The sequence below is a fragment of the Mizuhopecten yessoensis genome, unplaced genomic scaffold (assembly GCF_002113885.1).
Source record: "Mizuhopecten yessoensis strain PY_sf001 unplaced genomic scaffold, ASM211388v2 scaffold9157, whole genome shotgun sequence".
NCBI lineage: Eukaryota > Metazoa > Mollusca > Bivalvia > Pectinida > Pectinidae > Mizuhopecten > Mizuhopecten yessoensis.
This window is the reverse complement of record NW_018407907.1, coordinates 1,206,286-1,230,848: the sequence shown is the minus strand read 5'-3', so window position 1 is coordinate 1,230,848 and position 24,563 is coordinate 1,206,286. Positions and strand designations below refer to the sequence as shown.

Here is a 24,563-nt window from a genome sequence, read left to right as displayed (position 1 = left end):
AACATCTGTTTCGTTTTTCAAGCAAAGGACTATGTATATATATATATATATATATGGGCGTTATGGGCCATTTTAGGGCTCATCGGGGATTTAGAATTAGTTGTAATATTCCTAATCTGTAATAAATGAAGAATGCAAATATGAAATTTCAAGTTCATTCCACAACTGGTTTAGGAGATATGGCATTACAAAGAGAGACATAAACCCGCATGTTCATCATAAAATGCTCGAATATCTTCTGTTGTATGCTATTTGGTTGAAATTTTGAAGAAAATTAATTAAACATTCTTCAATTTTTGAAAGCCTCCGCATGCAACAAACAAATAGGTATTTGACATGCTTAAACATGATTGGTAGAAAGGAATTTTGTTAGTCATATGCAGAGGGTTTCAATTCTGCAGTGCTAACTGTCCAAGAACACCATATTTTGGCTATGTCTGCATAGCAACGCAATTTCGTTGCTCTGGTAGTGCATCTACGCATGCGCATTGGAAAAGATCTGCATCAAGAAAGATAGCCCCAATTAACAAATATGATGTTTATAGCAGAAATTGGGAAATAAATTCAAATAGAAATTTTTACTTTTTATGAAGCCAAAAATGACCCATAATGCCCCATGTCCTTTTAGCTGAAGAAAAAAAAAGTTTGTCCAAGGATACTGTATAACACTAAATGTTCGTGGGTACTTTTCTTCGTGGTTTGAAGCCATTTAGATGACGTTTCGTGGTACAAATTTTCGTGGATATCCTATATTAACAAACAGTAGACACGTGGTATCATCATTCAAATTTGTTGTATTTATTTTCGTGGTTCAATAGCTACCCCGAAAACCAAGAATGTTTATACGCAACGAACATTTAAAGTTATACAGTAGTTAATGTACAGAAAAATGTTTCTTGCAGTTCTATGCTAATGCTACTTTACACATAATATCTGTAATACATATCAGAGTTGATTCCAGGGTTGCCAACCTCAATATTAGCTACCCGATGCGGGAGAACCCGGCCCCTTTATTGGCTAAAAGTGAGGCAGTGCCATTTTAGGGAGACATTAGGAAGAAGAAAGTTGTTTAGAAAGGAGAGAAAAGCTAAGATCCCAAATTTAGTTGCCTTTTGCGATCATTCGATGGGGGCAGCAGGTATACAATTCTTACGCCCTACCTGCAGGGACTTTAGTCTTTTGGTTCTGTCCTCTGGCTGTCAGACACACCAGAATCTCTTAAAATGGTAGTTTCTACTTCTGATTAGCGCTCAGCATTTTGGGAGTGGGACGACTGGCTCGCCCGTTGTCAGTATAATTTGACCGGGTGGGGTGTCCTGCTGGATGTCTTCGGCAGTATGCTTTAGTGAGGTAGCACTATAAAGTTGACATCAGTTTCGCACTGTCACAAGGAGACAAACACGAACATATTGCAGCCTCCCAAAAAACAGGCATACAGTACACGCATGCATCTCACACACAGGGGAGGCCCGGCAGTCCTTAAATGACCATAGCTGTTGATAGGACGTTAAACAATACAAACCAGACCCAAACCCCTCCATTGGATCTTCCGGTGCTGGCGACTTTTGACGGCATTGCAGTATAACATTGTTTTAGTAGTAGAGATCACAAAAAGGCCTAGTGATCATGGCGATTCTGGGTCGGTGACATGTAAACCAGGTGTCATATCAGGGGTCTTGCATTTAATGTCTTTCCCAGAGAAAAAGCATGTGAGATCCCAGCTGACGGGTTGCTTGTGAGATCTCACAATGTAAAAGTGAGATATATCATATGTTAGGTCTCACTAATATATAAATAAGGTGAGAGTTTTTTGTGGTGTCATTTTGGGACAAAATTACGGCTGGGATGGGGCATTAGATCACTGCTGAGATCAGATTCTTTTTCATGGCGTTATCTCGTGATTCATGTGAGACTTCAGCAGGATTTCACCAAAGATCAACCCATTTATTCTCTCGGGCTGCACATCTGTCATTAATTGATAACGATGTCCAAGCTGCAACTGTTCTCAAAGAATTTCTACAAGTTACTGATTGTGAAACTCTTTAGAAAAGACAATTGCATGTCATATGGTTAGGTAGCATATACCCTTAAGTTTGTACATAGTTATATATATAGTCCTGGAGCTAGTCCTTGGAGCTAGCCATTGATTTTCATTTATCATAATTCTTTCTCACGATATTTCAATCAATACTGATAGTGTATTTCAGCAATCATGCTTGTAACACATAAACATACGTCAAAACATATTATCAAAATTGTTTAATTTCTTCGGCTGTCAGTGTATTCACATAATCCTGTCAGTTAAGCTGGAACCCGCACACCGAGATTTTTGTTTGTTTGTTAACGAAGTTACATAGGATGTAATGCTTTTATGGATTCTGTCATATATGAAACCTATAATAGTAGCTTGCCTGTGATATAGCTACTGGAGGCCATGAAAGCCGAGTATGGATGTCTCGTGCGAAACTGTGACAGTTGGATGATTCGTTAACAAAGGTTTCCTGAACGCTAAAATCTCTCTAGACTGATGACAGAGCATCACAGCTTCATCTCCAATTCAACACAACGCTAAATTCCTGTTTTTAATGAAAACTACCAAATGAGACATGTGAACTCCAACAACCTTCTTATTCTGACAGTATTTTGGGTCGAAAAGGGTGTCAGATTAGACAGGTTAATCTGACCAATATATTATGTTCCACAGGGTGTCAGATTAGACAGGTTTATCTGACCAATATGTTGGGTCCCACAGGGTGTCAGATTAGACAGGTTAATCTGATCAATATGTTCGGTCCCACAGGGTGTCAGATTAGACAGGTTAACCTGATCAATATGGCGTCCCCCACAGGGTATTAGAATAGACAGGTTCCATTGTATTGTATCATTGACCAATTAACTTGTAATGTACCCCTTATAAACACAACATTGAGTCTAAAAATTCTCTATCTTTAAATTTAACAGACAAAAAACTGAAGTTCGACATTGCAGACCTTATCTTGGTGGCCTTGAAATAAGAATTTATGTTACAGACATGTTTTGAATTTACAAAACATTTACTGACACCCAAAGCCTGGAGTGATTTGGTGAAAACCTTGTCAGTTATTTATTTGATTATTTAAGGTAACATGATAGTTTTTCGCTTATGAAATTATAAGAATGTTATGCGGCATAACCCAATTAAACAGTCTTTTCGTTTATTTTGAAACATGCGACTGTACATGATATTGAACTAATTTAATATTGCAGTGTGCATGAGCAGATGTTTTGTTTCCTTTCGTAATATTACGTAATGTAACCATACCCTCGATACCCAATGGCGTGATAGAACTTACGACACAACATAAACGATTCTAAGATTGTATGCTTGAACATTGGGATCGGAAGGTATTTTTATTCGTAAAAATAATTCCAAATAATTTTTAAGGTTATAATGAATGAAAGGTTCGGCAGATATTTGTAAGCATATATTTTTTTTAAATTATAGGTTGAATGTTTGAACGAAAGGATCAGAAAATATTTTTACGAATAAAAATATTTTGAAAGTTTGATCAAATTTGCTGTGTCGATATATAGCAGTAGACAGATTATTGGTCAAGACTATTGATATAACTTTAATTTAATGTCACTTATGAAAAAAAAATGTGATAAAAACAAACATAGTATACCAAACCCGAACGTGTATAATAGAAGGCTTCTGATTGGTTGTTTTGTCATTATTTTCAATATTCACGGCAGTGTACCCTAGTAATGACCAAATGTGTGCGAGAGAATTTCAAATCGAAAAAAAAGTCATAAAAATGGCGGACGTGTAGATTGAAGCGATGAATATAATGGTAAACATTTATTCTCTAGCGTCACCTACGATGATAATAAAGGTTTTGAAGGGTTTGACATGGTTGATGTGGAAATACTTTGGTGTAACATAATATGTAACTTTCCAATGAACGGCTTTGTACCCTACGCAAACAGGAAAATTATCGGCGGACCGAGGTGCACATGTCGTCTGCAGGTGAGGCCGAATTGAACATTGTCATTGATACGTTTTGAGTCGATTTATTTCTTCAATTTTTTTATCGATGATTTAATCATAAACTAGACTCTGAATACAGCTTGGGACTCAACATGTAAGAATCCCCTCAACGTGTCACAGCGATGCTATTGTGATTTCAGCGTGGGGTTTGTTGTGTCTAGAACCACGAGTGTCTAATCAGTGATCACATATTGTTGTTACAATTGAACCGTTCCTGTGGTCTAATTAACCAATTGTCATTTTATAATTGCGTTGTTGTTTTTATCAGTTTTGTAAAATTTGAAAGGTGTTACACGACCTAAATCTACCTGTTGATGCAGATTTAAAAAAAAACACCACAGACACAAGTAAATGTTTTTTTAACTTTCTTTTATTTTCTCCAAACGACTTCACATTTTTCACCTGCAAAAAGGGGGGGGGGGGGACTTAATGGCAGGCACCCACCCTGTTCCCAGTACATTTACCAAAGTGGGGAGGGGGCTTATTTGTGAGAGGGGGCTTATTGCCGGTAAAATACGGTATGTTGATTATTTCTAACACATATAGCTTATCAGATTTTTTTGGCCATCAATTTTGATTCCAGATGCATTAGATCTTACACTGAAACATTGTGTTTTTTTGATGTTTGTGACTCCTTTGTTTTTCCTGTAACCTTCAAAGCTTTTGTATGACCTTGAAGCTGTAAAAAAAGCTTTTGTTTAGCAATGATTCAGAGTGTTATAAGGACACATTGGACATTCACAAAGATTTGTTCGACACAATCGATCGGGGAGCGCCAGATATGAAGCTATGTATATAGGGGGTCAATAGTTCTAGGAAACTTGTTGTTAATCATGTACCAGAAACCTCTATTATTCGTGTTACTAATGACGTTTGTTACGGTAACGCGGAGACCTTAGATATGTGTTACTGTCAAACATTATTGTATATTGTTATTACGAAATCAGCCTGGTTTATTCCGACTGATCGCTCAGTCTGCATTAGCTGTGCCGATCCGAGTTGAAATGCCTGAAAACAAACATATCAATGATTCATTATTTCTATTGTACTTTTTTAAGCAGCGACAGACTAATTGTCCATCCATCCATCTTGCAAAACATTTTTGCATTTTCATAAAAATTTCATTGAACACATATTGAGAAAACTTGAAGAGAGTTCCGATTGTTGAGTGCACAATCTTGAAAATTCCAAAGCATTGTACCAATTACCATCGCAAAATCAAATGTTCTAATCTTATTCATTTTTAAGGATTCCTGCACCACCCCTAAAATCTGTAACTATTTCAAAGGATTATTTTTTTATAATAGACATGACAATAGCTTAAATTATTTCTGAAAATACTGATATTTTTTTACGAAAAAAAATTAACATGAAATAAAAGAGAAAATATATCAGCAGCGGTGTTCATAGAGTAAAATCGCAATGTAACCAGACCAGGATTGGATCTCCGGCCGTCCAATCACGTCTGGTTGGTCTTACCTACGGAGCTACGTGTAACCAGACCAGGATTTGATTTCCGGCCGTCCAGTCACGTCTGGTTGGTCTAACCTACATAGCTACATGTAAATCAGCGGTTAGTTCCCTAGCCAAGTTCCACTATGTAAATATCCAAAATGAAATTAAGGATCGATCCCTGTTACACCACTGCCAAAAACTGTAACCAAATGTTGGAAACTGATATTTCACTACAGCTTTGAGAGATTATTTCTGAAAAGAAAAACATATATTGTTGCACTTTTATGAGAAATAATGAAGATGAAAAAGAAGTTAAATCTTCAGTGAGGCTGGCCCAGGATTGGAACCATGAGTGACTATGAACAGGACAAGTGGAAGTTAAAGGGAGGTTACTGTAGATATGAAAACCACAGGGCAGACGGACAGGGATCCTTAAGGGCTGGTTTCTATGAAAAAACATGGGAAATTCTCCAGTGTTAATTTGGCCAATACAGTGGAACAAAGGTACCCTTAAAGAGTCAAAACAAATATACCCTTAAAGAGTCAAAACAAACATACTGATAGTTTATTGAAGATTTGGAATCCCGGCATAGAACTTGAAAGCAATGTGAATACTTAATTTTTCATGATTTTGTTTCAAATTTTTATAGTTTTGAAAGTGCTGAACTAAAAAGGTCAGTAGAAGTTATTCTGATTCTTAGTAATGATGTTAAACCACTAATCCCCCCCCCCCCCCCCCCCCCCCAAAAATAAATAAAAAATAAATATAAACCCCAACAACTTCCCTTGCTATTAACTTTTCCCACAGAACAAATCAGTTAGCTGGTTTCTCCCCATGGGAAAAATAACTAGGGAATAGGGAAAAGAAGCAGATATAGCCAACTTCTCCCCCGGGGATTACAGTTATTGGTTAGCTGATTCTTACCCTGGTGAGATTCTTACAGATGGGGAAAGATTTGACTAGAACAGAACACTGGTCGGTATATCAGGTTGTTTGTGTGTATACAGTTACCTTAAGAAGGAAGATTGTTATTTACTGCTTTTCTATGTAATGTTTCATCTATTTCAGCCGCTGGGTCAAATATTATTTGATGCTATTTCTATCAGCCGTGCTTGAACCGTAAGATGAACGTTGCTCTTCAATCATTCAATATTGAGGGGAAGCTGTCAGGGGAAACTTAATTTTACTCTCTTATGATCTGATGAGATTCCACCATGAGCAGAATGGTGGTCTTTAATTTAATAAGAAGGGGAAGGTGTAAAATTATGGTTCATTTTATGATGTTATGCTCCATAAGAGTTTTTACATGCAAGTATACGTAGCCTGAGTGAGAGCGTGCTTCGATTAAAATGATAGGCCCCAGCCAGACAAGTCCGAAGAGTGTAGTTACGTAGTTACGGTATTGTAACGATGCCATAATGTTGTCTGGGATTTAACCCTAACCTTTATTTCAAAAATTTACATCTGCCTTGGGACAGTGAGTCTGGATACAGAAATCTTAAATTACCTCATATAATGCTGAACTCTATATATAATATACATATGAGTACTTAACAGAATATATGAAAATGAAGGCTTATAACTTAGAATAGGTTGTGTGTTATAAACTTATAATTCCTCATTCTTTTCATATGTTAAAAAACATTATATTGAAAATTCAAGGTTTTTGACATTCAACCTATATTTAGTAACAATTTTAAAACAAGTTTTTTCAACTTTGTGATATTAATCCCTCTTGTTGTCCCTGATGTTTGCTCGCTGGGGTCCTAAAGTGAGAGGAAACTGGAGTACCTAGAGAAAACCCATGTGGTCCAGCAGCTAACCCCATAACGTTTCAAGAGCGATCAGGGAATGGAACCCTGACCGCCTTGGTGAAAGGCGAGTACGTTATCCACTGCCCAACCTGACCGATAAGATTCAGCTTCCCAACTCTTGTGTAGATAGCTACCAGGGCCACCATGATTTGCTCCTCAATATTCTTCGTCACTTTCATCTTCAATCTTTGAATCAGCGGCGTAGTTAACTGCCAGATATCATCTTGTCTGCACTGTCTTACTTATTTTTTGAATTTTTTGAATATGGCTTCTTTTGGCCACCGGAGTTAAAAATTGCCTGCCCCGCATGTCCAGAGTTTTTAAGTGAATGTGTCAGGTTCTCTTAGGATAAGCTTATTACATTTAAACAGTTTACTGTATGGTAATAAGGTTTGTCAGTAGGCCTCTTCGTTAACTCACCTGGCAGATGTACCTGTGTCAAAGCTTATATGATAATGGCATCCAGGATTGAAAGAATCACAAAGTCTAGTGTAGCTTTCCAATTCTGTGGTTATCAAGTTTGTTTGTTTATATGACCTTGATCAAGTTTCAAGGTCACAGGGGTGAACAGTGTAAAAAAGCATTGTACAACTTCTCATGTACATACGGTACCGTGAAGCTTAATTAAAATAATGATATTTAACTTGTAACTTGATTTGGTGATGGGCTATCAAGTTTGTTCAAATATACGACACTGCATCATGGTCATGACATACATTCAAAGTCGATTGTCAGGCGTGTTTAACTACTTGAAAAACATCTTCTAATAAACCATGAAGCCTAGAGTAACAAAATAAGTTTTTGTGAGGTGCGCTGAGGTTTGTTCAAATAAATCTATTTATAGCAGGTGGCCGCAAAAGAAAGTTAGAGGACACTGTGCCTTGCATGCGAGTGATCAGTTAAACGTATTGCCAGTGAATTTCTTGACTGATTCAATTCATTTAGATTTGACTTTAATTCTTGCCAGTGAATTTAACACATTGCCCATAGATTCAACTAATTTACAGACGGGGAACTAAATTCATCACTCAATGATACAGCACATTGCGTTAATTCCACTTATTGAAAGTTATTTTAGTGCAACTTTATGGAGCATCTTGGCTTCTAAGAATCTCCATATTGGGTGCAGTAGTCTTTCAAACTTAATAGTGGCTAGATTGATGTGTCTGGCTGTTCCTAGCATACTTAGCTGCTAACGATTATTACACAACATTATCACTAATTATAAATAATAGTCACTTCTTGGGTCTGGCATACATCTCTCATATGGGTCAATACTGATGTGCTATGGTGAACTCGCAGATTTCAAAAAATCGGCCATGAAACGGTAAGCAGTGATATTTTTAGATAAGATACTTTATGTTATCTAATCTTGTTGGGAGATGGATTACATTAAAGAAAACCCATTAATTTTGTAGTAGATTAAAATTCTATGGCTTAAGAGCAAAGTTCAGAAATCCTCTCGGGGAGCTCAACTTTTTTCACAAATGATTTGTCGGCGAATCAGAGCGTTATTGATTAAGATGTAAATGCAATCCCCTAGGATTGTGTTTGATATGTGTTTAAAACAAACTTTCATTAATCTCTTGGTAAACTTTCTCTTTTTGTCATCTCAGCAATTTGTTGACTGCATGCATAAACAAGTTTCGTAACAATGGTTTTGTTTTAATCTGAAGTAAATTTACAATAAAATTTCCCAAATTGAAAATTCAACAGAGGTGTGTCTTAATTAAAGTGATCACTTGAAAATTGGAGACACTGAAGCTTAATTATAAAATTGTTTAGTTTTTAGCTTGATTAGCCAGAAATGTTATTTACACATCATGACAATGTATAGTGTAGTATCTATGGCCCGGTTGGTTTTAAATTGAGATGATATTTGGTCCTATGGGTCAATGTCTTGCTAAAGAAGATCTTTTGAAAGGGGATGAATAAAATGTGATACAAGAAATATTTTAACTTTTTTAAGAAACATCAGGTCAATACTCATTTAATGACGTCATTTCAATTGTGACGTCACAATACTTTCTGTCAAAAGGCAGTACTCTCCTCCATAAGATTTCTTACATTCCATCTTTTTTTATGATTTAACCCTTTCACACCTATGTGACTTTAAGTAGACTCTACCATGCATTGATATGGATGCGTCCATTATGGTCTACAGTGCTGAAAGGGTTCAACATTATTTAGCACCTAACATAACAATTAAAAGATTTTTCTTTCAGTAATTGTGTGATTGAATGGACCCGAGAAAAGTGATGTTGACTTAATGCTTTGTCCTTGTCATTATCACTTTCTCCGGTCTATACAACCACATATTCACCTCAAATAAAGTCCACAAATGATAAATATTGTGCATTCAAGCTTGTATTCAGAGACAGTGTTAATTCATTCACCCCTGAAGTTTCATAATGAACTCTTCCAACCTTTGAATTGGAAGAGTTCAAATGTGTCTTCAGGGGTAAATGAGTTAAGAAAGTCCTGTGGTCTCTTAATTGACACAGGTCTGCATGGTCTCTTCATAGGAGTGACCTCTTGAGCAGGTTTGACTGTATAGAAAAGATATTGTTATAATTGTATATGTCCGCTACATTAATAATTGTTACTTTCCTGTGGAATCTTTCATAAGTGGAAATATTTTATTTGTACAGCGTTAAATTTTAGGTTTCAACATAATCAAATCTATAAAGTATTGTTTTAAAAGCAATTTAGAAAATGTATAAGGTCAATGTCATTGTTGCTAACAATACACCATGGGGTATGGCTTAGACCTTAAGCTCTGAATCTAATGACTGGTATTTTTGAAATTTGACATAATGATACATTATACACTTATTGCCCTGGTGTGAGGGAGACCTGAAGAGTTGTTTCCCTGAGATAAATCATGTTTCCCGAGAGTGAAGCCGAAGGGAAACATGATTTTTGGAAAGTTATATCACAGTCATACTCCTTGTCATTGCTCTGAAGCTGTATTTTTTGACATGAAACATATAGCAGGTATAATATTGAGCTCCAACAGGCATTGTACCTTGGTCCAGTTTGAATATGGATGTTATTTGTCAAAGATCAAGGTCACTGTTACTTAAAATAGAATTCCACTCTCACTGTCAAGGTCATATGTTAGTTAGCCATTGTATTTCTTGACAGATTTTGATGGAACATAACAGGTATATTAACCTACAGCATGCATGTACCTTGGTCAAGTTTGAATATGCGTGTAAACGGGTCAAAAGTCAAGGTCACTGTTACTTAAAATAGAATTACACTTTCACTCTCCAAGGGATCATGTTAGTTAGCGTAGAACAGGTATATTTACCTACAATATTCGATTGTACTTCGACCAAGTTTGAATATGAGTGTAATCGGGTCAAAGGTCAAGGTCACTGTTACTTAAATGGAATTCCAATGTCACTCTCTATGTGATTCGATCATGTATGTCGCTGTATTTCTTTACAGATTTTGATTTAAAACTAAACAGGTGTTCTTAAAGAAAGATGTTTAACTCATTCACCCCTGAAATTTCACAATGAACTATTCCAACCTTTGAATTGGAAGAGTGTAAATGTGTCTTCAGGGATGAATGAGTTAAGGCTCCTATTCTTCTTCAGTTAAACTAAGACAAAATTATGTACATCTTTATCATTTGACATCGCCGTTCTATTTATATGTGACATTATCATGGCAGTGACTATTTGTAATCACTACCAATGTATCAAAAACAAGGAAGAGTCAATTAACAGTTGATATTTTATGTTTGTCCATAAATACAACAATATATCAATACAATTATGATTATGATACAATCAATATACTCATATATTTCAATTAAAACAAGGTCTTAATTATTATATTTTATTTCTTAAATATACAGATAGTAGATTTTAATAAGAGGACATGAGTCTGCAATGATTGAAGTTTGACTGAAACTTCTCATGGAAATTGGAAGAAAAAAAATCAAACTTATATTGCAAAATAAAATACGATCATGTCAAATGGAGTAATGATACATTTGAGAATGTCTACTGCTTAAACCAGCAGCTGGTCATTTCTGGTGCTGTTAGGACTGAATGATTTTAAAAACTCAAAAGCATCATGGGGAAAGTGTTTTCGAAAATGAAAATGAAAGGTGGGCATATTGGTATAGATGTTCAAGCAATGAGTTAAATCTGAATCAAGCTGATGTTTGTTACAGATATACCGAACAGTATTCAAAACAAAAATGAAATTATCAGAGTCAGAAGGATGTTTGTTGTAGGTGCACTGAACGGTGTTCACAAAGTCACTTACTCTTCACCGTCTGATGACATCTGATGAGAATTGCAATGGTCAAAAAAATTCTACTGACAGATACAACATGGCGTCCGTCAGAAAAGTTGCTAAGCCGACATGACAAGCAAATATTATCATATATAGCACCAACATTTTGGAAAACACTTGAGTTTCCAAAATCATTCATGTGTATTTTGCTCTGGTACACGATCTGATGGAGTTTTGTCATCGTAGCAAATATTCTAGTTACATTTTTCATTCTTAAATATTGGTAGCAGTAATAAACATTTGAAAATTGGTGAATATTTTACAGTCTTCAGATAACCATTGTTTCATTGGCGATCAAATTAACTTTTGCTAATATAAAAAAAAAAAATCCTAAGAGGGACGCCAGTGTTTCACATGTTTACTTCCACACATATACTGGAATCCATTCATTGATATTTTTTTCCAGAAATGTTTTGACTCTTTTTAAATAACTCATTCTTTTTTGTTGGAAACATGATATGTCTATATTTTTAATGTGACAATAAAAATCAGTATTTACTTTAGTGATCGTTTGTGGAATTCAAGTGAATGATCGTTAGATAGACACATACCACATTTTTGACACACAGTATCCATCTGTCATACCATCTAAGTAGATCTAATTATGGCAAAAAAAAAAAAAAAAACCTTGACCTGAAAGTACTGTAAAAGTCTCTGTTTTCGTGGTCTCTAATTTTTGTGGATTTGCTAAAATGGTCAGCTTCATAGGATCTATTTTTAGCAGATTTCAAGTTTAAGAGCCAATCGCACAAAATGCTATATGGTGATGAGGGTTTAATGTGCTTTCTATTTTTCATGGCAAAATTGTTACTGCAGAAACCGCGAAAATTACAGCCCTTCGAAAATACAACCTTGACAGTATATAAAGAAGCTTAATTAGTACAATATGGGTTCAATTAAATAGGGATTAATTCACAAAGAGAGTGATGTATCACTATGATTTCCTTGAATTTACTCACACACATATGATATTCACTTTCCCATTCTGGCGATATCTTCCGTTCTGGCATACATAATTTGTATTGAGAAATAAATAAAACTCTTATCAAGTCTAACATTGTACCCATTGTCAATGTAACCGATATCACAGGGTAATAATTGTCACTATCACATGCAAACACCACTTGATCAAAAAGCAGTTTGATTGTTGAGCCTTGATTGAAAACCAGATAATCTGCAGACACACCGATATATAGTCATTGTTATGTAGGAGTACCGGCTTAATAACATGTGTAAAATATTTTTTGTACCAGTGACTCAAAATGTGTGTCACTGTGTGAGTTCATACAGGTGACTCGATCAAAACATGTATTAATTTGAAAAAAGAGTATTATATATTTAACTCGCATTGTGTAGGTGTGTTTTAACAGGGGACTCAAAATGTGTGTCAGCTAAAATAGGTGGCTCAAATGTTTGTGTCTGTTTTAACCGGTGACTCAAAATGTGTGTCGCTGTACAGCTGACTCTCAATGAGTGTGTCTGTATAGATGATTGAGTTACAATGTTTGTGTTTACAAAGGAGACTCATCAAGTTTATACGAGTAATTGTCATCCTGAATACTGCTTTGTGGAGACATTCAACAACTGATTTACAAAATGAACTTTTGTAGAAAGGAAACACATTGTAGTGCCAATGTGGTGCACCAGGTCTTTCACTCACAGTGGGGTCGTCTCTGTGCAGGCGTCCATTTCTACCTGGGTGGCACTACTCTGGGACCCGACCTGGAGTTCGTAGATACGACTTTGGTGGCGGAAACACAATTTTGAAGTCAGAATGTCAACAAACTCGCCACGGAATGTCCTAGAGAAGAGAAGGCACAGACAGAACAGTATAACAGTGTTGACCCAGGCCATGAAATATGTCGCGACTCGGGCACGCTCCATTTGAACCATTAAAGCACCGTCCTGCAGCCACGATGGCGGAAATGTCTTGTTAATGATGTTCATCACAGTCGGGGGTAGCACTAACAGGAAGTAGATTGTGGACAGTGCTAATGTGGTGTGAGTAAGCACCATCTGGTGGGGACCAAGGTTGTGGCTATGCTTGACCGGTCGCTTAAGACAGAGTCCCGCTACAATAAGGATGTTAAAAATGAAGAGAAGCGCGAGGGGGATAAACGAGTAAAACGAGGCAGACATCCATGGCCAAATCATGGCGTGGATATCATTCTCATTGTGGAGTGGGTAGCAATGGTTCATTAGTTCGTACGTCCACATGGCGTGGATACTGACCACTACAAGGCCCACAATGATGATGACCGCCGCAAATTTAGCCATGAAAATAGTACACATTGACGACACCTTCCATGGGTGCCAGATAATGATGTACCGGTCAATCACCATGGCAACAACAAACCAGATTCCAGAGTACGATATCACGCGCATTATAAACTGCCACAATCGACACAACCAATCAGATCGGTTATCTATTGTTTTCTCATCAGCCACCTCGGCAATCCACTCGGAGCCCAGAAACAGATAGAGAGTCAGGAGATTGGCTATGGCGTAGGACGACATGTAAAAACTGATTGAGTAGGGTTTGAACGTTTTCTGGTGGAGCACAATCAGTGTGATAATGTTGCCAATAGATCCTATGAGAATCAGTATCGGCGGCATGTAGAAAGTGAAAATAGTGTTGAGGCTCTGCATTTCTAAGTAACTAGCATCGTAATCACTGTACGCGGGATTATTGTAGTCCGTTCGGTGGTCCGAGGAATTGAATGAGAGATTGTTGTTGTTACTGTCAACCACGCTGGCCTCACTCATTAGACCATAGTGCTCAGCAATCGCAACAGAATTGGACATGGCTTATTAGTTTCCGTCTCCAATGTGGCTTGAAATGTCTCTGGAATGTATTTCGCATATGCGGGGGGATAATTTCCCGGTGACGAGCGAAGCTGTCTGAATTGAGGTACTCAAACTGTTGAACAATTCATAGCACTGCCACTAGAATAATAATCACAGATTTACCACACGTTCCCTTAGAAAGATGGGCATGCAAAATGTCGTTGGTTACAACTTACATCTCGCTGTTTCATTTAGTGATTAGAGACCGGACAGATATTGATCTTGTTGTCATGAAAGCCGAATTGTGAACTGTCACAGAATCTCAAGATTATCTCGAAACCTTGAATAAGGATTGTATGTATATGTATGTAGCTGTTCAATAAATTACCGTTCCTTTTTTAATGGAACAATTCCCAGGAAGCTGTTTGAGATATAGGTCAATCCTATTCCTTTGTCAATCCGTCATACAAGGGCTGTCAACGCTGGAGGTAACGTGTAACGTTTCCGTTACTTGACACGTGATGGGAATTGACCAAGACTTACAAATCCCCGCACGTTTGAAAGTTGTGCCGGTTTCCGTTGAGTGGATTGGGTCTATAGTTGACCTAACTCCTGCCCTAACCTTTCCGGCTGTTAGTTGACAAGGTGCTGATCATGTTGGTCATTATAAGTTTTGTTTATAAATCTCTTCTTTATATATTCCTGCAAATAAAAATAAAAGTATATGAAATTTTACAGAAACAATGTTTTTTTCCGATAAAATTTTGAACTGAAATATTAGCTTTAAAGTGTCATAGCTATACATTGTTTCTTTCCTCTGAATGGTTCATTAATTAAAACCATCAGGGACACAATGTAATATTAATTCAGAAAAGTTATTGATTTTCACAGGGGCAAACATTTCTCATTTTAAAAATTCAAATATTAAAAGACTGAAAATAAAATTTCTGGTGACCCCCCCTCCCCATAGAGTTTTGGGATCTGCTATTGAACTCGTAAAAGAGAAATTTTCTATATATTTTTTTTTTTTTTTTTTAATATAGATAAAAAAATCTTTTTTGAAAACAATTTGACAATTCATTTATCTTTGATTTTTGGGGGGAATTAGAAAATAAGGAATTTATTTTTACAATATGTTTGTTTTGAAATTTTATATTTACTGGTAAAAATGTATTAAAAGAAGATTATAATTGTCTTCACCCCTTAGAGTAATATATACTAAATAATATCTATCTCATCGAATCTTAAACACGTACAGAACTATTTCTGTCTTACGTATACATGATTATTTCTGTCCCGGGGAATGGTATAATAGACATTCGTGTAAATGGTATGTAATTATTCCAAACCCAGCGGCAATGCTGGCTATGCATGTTAGATAGGGACATTTTACTGTTAGCAAACCTCAGTACATAGGCAGGCATCACAATAACAAAACCAAAATCATTTCGTGATGGTAATTTCTTTTCTCGCGCGTCTAGCACCTAATCAGGGGGAGTACACACACCACGTTCTCTGTAGCATTTGGTTAGGGGACCAAGTCAGCTACGGAAATCCACTTCTTTTGGAATAATTGCTCTATAAATAGTTCATTCCTCCAATAATCACCTGTATCCCTACTTTGAAGCCAAAATTGCTAAAACACTGGGCATTGTGTATTTAAAGTTTGCGTGTAGTTTTCAAAAAATTCTAGGTAATAGCCTCTCCTTTTCCCCCAAAGCATTTCATCTAGACTTAAAATTACTATAATCAAGAAAAATTTCATATGCAAAGATCAACTTCTGCATGGCCTTGCAATTTTCCATTATCAGGTTTTCAGAACACTTAAATATAAGCATCTCCCGGCCATTTTCCAATTTGTTATACATATCAGTCTGTATCAGTTTGATACTTAACATCCTGCTTCGCTTACCCTTGAATACAGATTTGATTTAATCATCCAAAAGAGCATGATTTCAAGAGTAACTCTGTAACTTGGATTTTGTTTAATGGAAGAGAGTCCACTATACAGTCAATTGAATAGAAGGATATAAAGCAATGTATATCGCTCAAACTGTATTTTGCTTTCAGTTCTTTTACTTTCTGCTATTTTCGGATTAAACCAATTTTTTATTATCATTTCTAATTAAGTGCCCTTACTGACCTAACCGTCCTAATTAAATCCCAAAACTCAACATATAAACTAAACAATAGCACAGAGTATATGACATCAAATATAAGTGCTGCCATTGAACCTTTAAGTGCTGCTCTACCACATAACTGGGAATTGATTAAAAATGTTCCAACTGAGACTCTTAACTCACTCACACTTGAAGACACATTTGAACTGTTCCAACCAAAAGGTTGGAACAGTCCATTATGAAATTTCAGGGGTGAATGAGTGTAAAGGCCTTTTACATGTAATTGTCTTAGTACGAATATAAAGGAAACAACTTAATTCTAGCACAACAAACTTTTTAAGGCCTGTACACTGTAGAAAAGTGGATGAACACCCTATGTTTAATGCTTCATGTTGGTATGATATCCAAATCCCATGTTTATTTCAGTACAAAGCTTTGAAAGTGAGATCCCAAAATAAAGGCTAAGCTTGTTTTGAACACAAACAGGAATTGAAAACTGATCTTGCAAACTTTCGTAAACGTTTATTTCTGTTGTCCAGCAAATAGTGTAAATGGCCAGTGTCTCGACTCTTTACGGCTGAAAACAACTCACCAAGCCATATTGTGCCAAATCATTAAAGTCAGCTGTCAATTAATTATCATGGAGATAAATATTTCGTCCAGTAGCTCTCTAACACTGCAGGCAAACAGAGGGTTGGGTAACATGTTGACCTATTCCTCCCCTTTGTGGATGTTAAAATGGGGGTTGTAACGATCCCAAATGTTTCTCTCATCGATTATTGTATAAAATATATAAGAAGATAAAAATGTTCGAAGCTAAGTCTTGATAATCTCTTATTGTTCCCCACACAACTGGTTGGATCCCAACTTATGACAGCTGGATTACTGGTATAATGTTTTATAGAAAAAGTGCAAATCAGTTTCCTAAAACAGCCACAGACTGGGCTGGGTGAGGAGTTACCAGATTAGTTGTGGCTTAATATCAATGAGATTTGCTTGTAAATATAGTGACACCTGTCTATTCTGACATTATGATGGACATAATATAGTGGTCAGATTAGGCTTGGTGTCAATACAAGGGTAACATTCTGGTAGTATTTCATGAGAAATAGGATTCCAGCATTGTTAGATTAGGCATGACACCAGAATATAAGGGTTATATTTGATAGTTTTTGTAAGAAATTGGGTGGCTTTATGTTAGATTATACAGGATGTCGGAATATTCAGGGGTCAGATTGGACAGTTTTCACTGTATTTTAACAAATGTTTCATATGATTTGTTTTTAACAGTAACTGTCTTGAAGATATAATTATTCCCATTTATTTTACATTATTAAAGAAAAATTTCCAAAATTTAGTTTCTAAATATTAACTCTTTCACCCCATGAGCACATTTGAACTCTTCCAATTTAAAGGTTGGAATAGTTCATTATGAAATTTCAGGGGTGAATGCCAGTTAACTTATTCACCCCTGAAGTTTCATAATGAACTATTCCAACCTTTGAATTGGAAGAGTTCAAATGTGTCTTCAGGGTTGAATGAGTTAATACCTGTTAATAATGTTGTTATGATACCACAGGTGCTATTGTTGAAGATGTTATCAATGACGTCAATGAGATGTTTTTTTTAATATATGTAGGAGTATATTGACACTGAAAATTGTTCTCATGTAAAAATTATAAAAGAAATTTGACAGATTTTTGAAACGCAATACCTGTTTGTATTTGCCAGTGTTGTCTCTTGTTTATATTTTCTGATGTCCATGTCTATGAAAACTAGAATATCATTTGCTTAACATTTTATTTTTACAATTGTGAGACACTTTTATCCCACCTTGTTTTAAGCTCACCAAGCCCTACCTGTCGTCTGCCGTCCGTCTGGCATCAAGTTTTTTACTTTTGAACAACTCTTCTGAAACCACCAACAGCCCTAGCGTGATATTTTAAAATTTGTTTGACTACAAATCCTGACCTACTGATGGCATTCACATCCGAACGTTTTTTCACAAAATATTTACTCAACTTAACCCTTTCACCCCTATGTAACTTTAGTAGACTCTACCATGCATTGATATGGATGAGTCCATTATGGTCTACAGTGGTGAAAGGGTTAATAGTGTGTATCTGCAGAGCTAAAAAATGTAAACAAGATTAGGGGTTTCCTCCATGGTAGTGGAACTTAGGTTATGATTGTGTTGTCAGCCAAAACTGAATTCTCCCGGGATAACATTTAGGACTACTATAATATGTCACAAATGTTCCAGAGACATACGAGGAAGCTGATTTTATCCCGAAACATTTCTTACATAAAAGGATCGTAGCTGGATCAGATTGTGTAGCTCAGAACACAGACCTTATTATAATAACTCTAGGGAGTTAATCTAACTTAATATTTCTCCAACGTTTCTTTTCGTATTGATGCCTGCAGAAGAGCATAAAGTAGAAAACATTCTTTATCTAGAAAAAATAGTTCTTTTTGTGGAATAAGATAAAACGTACGATACCCATAGGGCCAAAATGGACGATAAAATAGACCTAATGTATTTCCTGGAAGCTCATATATCGCTTTGTTGTATAGCCAGTTCCGTTATCTTATGCATTCAGTAATCTCGTGTCTCAATATCTGAACATATTTGAAATTCATTTATCAAAATAAACTTATTAAAATAGCGTTTAAATAAAGTATATACATTTTGATCCAATATAGATTTTAAATGAATCAGTTTGGATTTTTTTTCCTCTCACAAGAACGTTTTTTTTCCATAGACGTGTATGATACGTACCTGGCCAATAGTGTCAGGCTGAATATGGATGTGGACAAAATCTTACTTTGTAATGAGCAAAACAATTTTTAAAATGTTTGCATCAAAATTGTTTTATACTGGTTAAATAAAACGGGGATGCAGACTTGAAATATAAGAGTTCTGATTGAAAATTGCTCTAAAGAGGTTTACAGTTTGCCGAAAGGTTAGTAATAATCTACAGAGAGGAATGATATAATACTGTTTACCTTAATTCGCTCAGGCAAACTTTCGCCCTACGCTGGTTAAACCCAGATTCGCCCAATGTTGATTTTTGCCTTTCACGTTTGATTACTATGTTAATTATTTTGTTTACTAATGTTAGCTGAAATGATAAATTAGCCCTGACAACACAGAGAGTGAAAAAGATGAAAGTTAAATTCTGGTGGAAATTTACCGGTATACAGTATATTTCATTTGGCCTAATATCCTGTAGTTCTCTGTGATTAGTGGAAGTCCCTGAGGATATACAATTCAGCTTTTCACAGCTAGTCCTCAACCTGTGAGGTGACTGGGGACTATTGACACAGTAACCCAACCTTGCTCACCAAAGGGACGTATTTGACCACTCCGCGAACATAACACTTTATATTCCATTTAGCTAAATATTGAATCGTGAAATAAGAGTCTTGATTCATTCGTACATGTGAATGGTATAGGTGTGAGAATATATACGGACCTCTTGACACACATTGCTAGAGTTACATACACTGATTACCCTAAGGGGCTTCATTAGCAACTCTATACACATCTACAGCGTGAGTTACCCACAGACAGTACCAGTTAACCCGAGACAACTTCAGCCTATTTACCCTCCCACATCAGCTATCCTCCGAGAGTCACATTACATCAGGTATCCTCAAGCATGAGCTGCAATGAAATGCTTAATCACCAACCCCCAAACATCATACCTAGACAGACAACATCAGTTACATCAACAGACATCATCTTCCCGCAGACATTGTCGGCATGAGTTACCCTCAGAGGCATCAGAAGTTTCCCCAGAAATTATCACCAACCCGCAGACATCATACCTAGACAGACAACATCAGTCACATCATCTTCCCGCAGACATTGTCGGCATGAGTTACCCTCAGAGGCATCAGAAGTTTCCCCAGAAATTATCACCAACCCGCAGACATCATACCTGCAGACAACATCAGTAATAGCAATTGCAGACATCACCTACCCTTTGATGTTGTCTGCACATACCCTCCCAGGCATCACAAGTTTCCCCCAGGCATCATCAGCAACCCTGAGACATCATTAGTTATCCCATAGACATCACCTACCCCCAGACAACATCAATGATCCAGAGAAAAATAATCACTTTCTAGCATAGACATTTAACCCTCTCACCACTGTAGACCATAATGGACTCATCCAGGTCAATGTATGGTAGAGTCTATTCAAGTTAGATAGGGGTGAAAGGGTTAAAGCTATCCCAAGAAAAAGATAATCTCTTACCCCATAGCTGTCGTAATGGTGCACCCGTAGACATTGTCACCCATGACCATGGACCTTATCAGCTGCTCCCATAGCACCATCACCCATGTCCATGGACCTTATCAGCTGCTCCCATAGCACCATCACCCATGTCCAGGACCTTATCAGCTGCTCCCATAGCACCATCATCCATGTCCATGGACCTTATCAGCTGCACCCATAGCACCATCACCCATGTCCATGGACCTTATCAGCTGCACTCATAGCACCATCACCCATGTCGTTGGACCTTATCAGCTGCACCCATAGACATCAAAGCTACACCGACAGACATTTAACTCATTCATCCCTGAAATTACATAATGAATTATTCCAACCTTTGAATTGGAAGAGTTCAAATGTGTNGCAGATTTTTATCAGCTGTTCCAATGGGCAATGTCAGCTGCTGACCCAATAGATCTATATGTAACACTTCTTCATTTCAGACAGTTCTACCTTGGAATATTGCACAGTAGAACCAGTATATTGTACTCGGACGTACAAGAAACCATTCAGAATTGCCACAACTAACCCTTAATGCTTTCTCTGCATGTCGATATTCAAAACTTTTTCTCTTGTACAGTATTCAAAACTGTTTTTTATGAGCTTGACTGCCAGTAGTCAACTAAAAAGCTAGCTTTACAAGGAGTCGGTGATTCATTCTATCTGGAAAGATGAAAAAACTTTGCACCCTTTAATTTCTCTGAAAACCTTATTATATAATCCCTACAAGCAGAGCACTGGCGGATCCAGAGGTTTTTTCGGGGCTTCAGGAACCCTCCACCCAGAGAATTTTCTTTAGGAATCATGTATTTTCACTATTTTCCTCAATTTTCCCCCACTTGGAAACCCCCCCCCCCCCCCCCCNTTGAAATTTGGAAAAAAAAAACCAGATAGGTTTCTGGATCTGCCACTGCAGGGATAGACAATAAGGCTATACTCTTGGATTAAAGTTAAATCTCTAACTAGACTAATGAATCTCAAAACTGTTCCCGATTAACTTGTCAGAATTCCATATTACTTATTATGTTTTATATAGTACATTAAATTGTATTATAGTAAAGTTGGAAACTAAACTAGCCCGACTGACTAATGATAATTAAAATTAATTAGTTGCCCTGGATTAAAAGTTTGTGTAGAAAACGCTGTAGATAACATGTGTTTGATGACGTGTCTAAATATTACAACAGGTCCTAAAAAAGATGTTTAATTGAAAATTACTTACCTCCAGGCAAGACAATAAAATCCCATTATATCAGAAAATGATGTGTTGCGTTTAAGTTTTTCCACTCACACAAAGGCAGAGCAACTTTCCAATCAGAACAGAAAATTAAATATTTTACGATGCGATGGTTTAAACAAGATCCCAATTATAACCAAAAGTTAAAGGTTTTAAAATGGTTAAAAATCCTCACTTTCACAAAAGGCGGAACAACTTCCCAACATTACCAAAAGTTAAACATTTCAAAATAGTTAAAAAATTCTCACTATCAAAAAGGCGCGAAAAACATCCCAATCATATCGGAAAATAAGTTGTATGTACCTGATCATAACAGAAAAATATTTGTTACAATGGTTAAAAAATTCCTCGCTTTAAATATCCCTCATAGCACAGGAAGAATCAACATCTCCACAATCTAATCGTGACAGCAAAATACATGGCAAGTTAATATCAAATATCCCCATTGGCCCAACAACCTAGTGTTACCTAGACTACAAACCTTATCTGTGCTACACAATTTCTACTCTTGATTACAGCCATAAGTCTTTCAACGTGTATTCATAAAAAATAATATAATCACCGATGCCCGCTGGAGATATGTAGAAATACTTACCTCCATCACGTAAGCGTGTAAAAGGGGATCACATCACACGTTTTATCGTAACTATACCAAGTTTCCTCCTTCGCTCGACCGTAGCGTTAATATCATACCACAGCTAGGAGATCTGTGCTGATAGGCGGACTGTGTTAAACTTACCGATTGAAATGTTAGCACACTGTAGTGTGTTTGCTGCTGAGTGCTGGCGTTCCAGGCTCTAATACTGGAAGCTTCAGGGCTGCCTAAGATATATATATATATATATATATGATGTACTAGCTATATGTAGAGTGATAAGGTTTTTTTATCCAGTTCCTCTCATAGCTTAATCCACATCTATTTGTTTCTGTGGAATATTGTCGAGTGGTCACTGTGAGCACCGTGTTTTTAACAGCTATAATATCTAAACATTAACAGTGCCGTACAAAGGTTGTTATGTTAAAAACAACTAACAAAGATGTGAAACACTCATGGTGGTCCTCGCTATTGTTGTAGAAAAGCCATTTCTGTCCATTGTGTATTGGCTGATGGCATTTTGTAACTGGTTATACTGTTGTTTAGTAAAAAGTACGGAGATGACCTTCTGCTACTCATAGAATTGTTCTGAAGCCAGTGTGCCCTATAAAGTAGAAACGTATCTACAAAATGTTTGAATTATGATGATTCAAATGGGTTGTTTACTTTGTATATACCAGGTAATGTTAATCTTTTGTCAGTAAATAAAAATCAAAAAAATTCTGTTTAGTGGAGCAATACACCTCAAATTTGACTTGTTACATCAATCGTTCCTGCGGTATAACTGGATAAATTTCAAATGTGGCTGTTGTCCTATAGTTGTCGATTACAGCCTCCCTCAAACTGAAATGAGTTTGTCACTCCTGTGTCACTTACGATACAAAGTTTTGTTATAATCTTTGAAACATCCATTAAGACAATGTAACCTCCTTTGACATGTAGCGATAAGAACTTCTTGTAAATCACAATTATTTTTTTAGAAATTTTGTTCCTTGACGACTGGATGTAAAATCTTCAAATGTGATTTATAATGCATACAGACCCCAAATTTCTGTAGTGCAAGTCGTATGTGTTCAACCACACCTGTTAAATTGGCAGGCTAAATTGCTTTACGGTGAACTTTTAATTCTCCGTGAATTTTGTCAACCAAGTGCTTACGATAATCTTGTCCTCCAGGGTTTTTTGAATTGACGCTGGTTAATGCTCATTTAAATTACATATCGTATGTATGATAATGTGACATTTTCACACAACGCTCTGTATATTTGTATAGATCGCAAAATCTTCAATACTTTGACTATCGAGAAGTTGGCCTGTAATAGCAATAGACGGCCAATACCTATTGAGGAATTTGTCTCTCCATACAGACCTGCTTCTTATGTATTCTTGATATCCGACGAATTATCCAATGTTAGTATCAATTACAGGGTATTTCCACTAAACTGTTTCCTTTCCCTTGCTATAAAGGTAATTTTATCCCAAACGAGTTAAAGGGTTTATGTGAACGTTACGCGAATGTTACGTCATGTTTGGTGACATTTAACGCGTTAGTGTACCTCTAAACAGAGCACTGTTGCGTCGGGATCTGTAGTAAGCACAGTTTTATAGCGTGTCCACAGTGTTTCGCGACTGTCAGAAAGCCGGTGCTGATTATGGTGCAGGCCAGCACTGGATGATTGATCAATACAACTTGCCTATATAATAGGAACGGCACTAAAGAGGGAGGAGCTTGTTAAACTGGGGTGTGGGTTTACAGAGCAGGGAGGGGCTAATACAATAAGGAATGGCTTCCATAGCATAGGGGTGCCTTTTGATATACTAGGGGTTTCATAAGTGGGCAGGTGTTACTACATAGGGGTGTAGAGGGGAGGGTCATTTACATAGGTGTTTCTTAAGTGTTTGTGTGTTTGAAGGGGGGG

General features: G+C 36.7%; 2 protein-coding genes across 4 annotated transcripts in view; one reads left to right on the top strand and one right to left on the bottom strand.

Annotated features, from left to right (window-relative positions):
- The window catches only part of LOC110457457 (ATP-dependent RNA helicase DDX1-like), a 266,330-nt gene that overhangs the window by 121,789 nt on the left and 119,978 nt on the right, over positions 1 to 24,563 (top strand). The gene's annotated exons all lie outside the window — the stretch shown is intronic.
- LOC110457458 (cysteinyl leukotriene receptor 2-like) lies at positions 11,125 to 24,062 on the bottom strand. Of its 3 annotated transcripts, none has more exons than XM_021508751.1 (2): positions 24,014 to 24,062; positions 11,125 to 15,106 (listed from the first exon to the last, which is right to left on the bottom strand). In XM_021508751.1, exon 2 carries the CDS (start codon positions 14,420 to 14,422, stop codon positions 13,274 to 13,276), a length of 1,149 nt encoding a protein of 382 aa, XP_021364426.1. In that variant the 5' UTR covers positions 14,423 to 15,106; positions 24,014 to 24,062; the 3' UTR covers positions 11,125 to 13,273. The 3 variants fall into 3 exon arrangements, with proteins under 3 accessions (XP_021364426.1, XP_021364425.1, XP_021364422.1); XM_021508750.1 differs by lacking the exon at positions 24,014 to 24,062 and adding an exon at positions 22,789 to 22,874; XM_021508747.1 differs by lacking the exon at positions 24,014 to 24,062 and adding an exon at positions 22,645 to 22,760.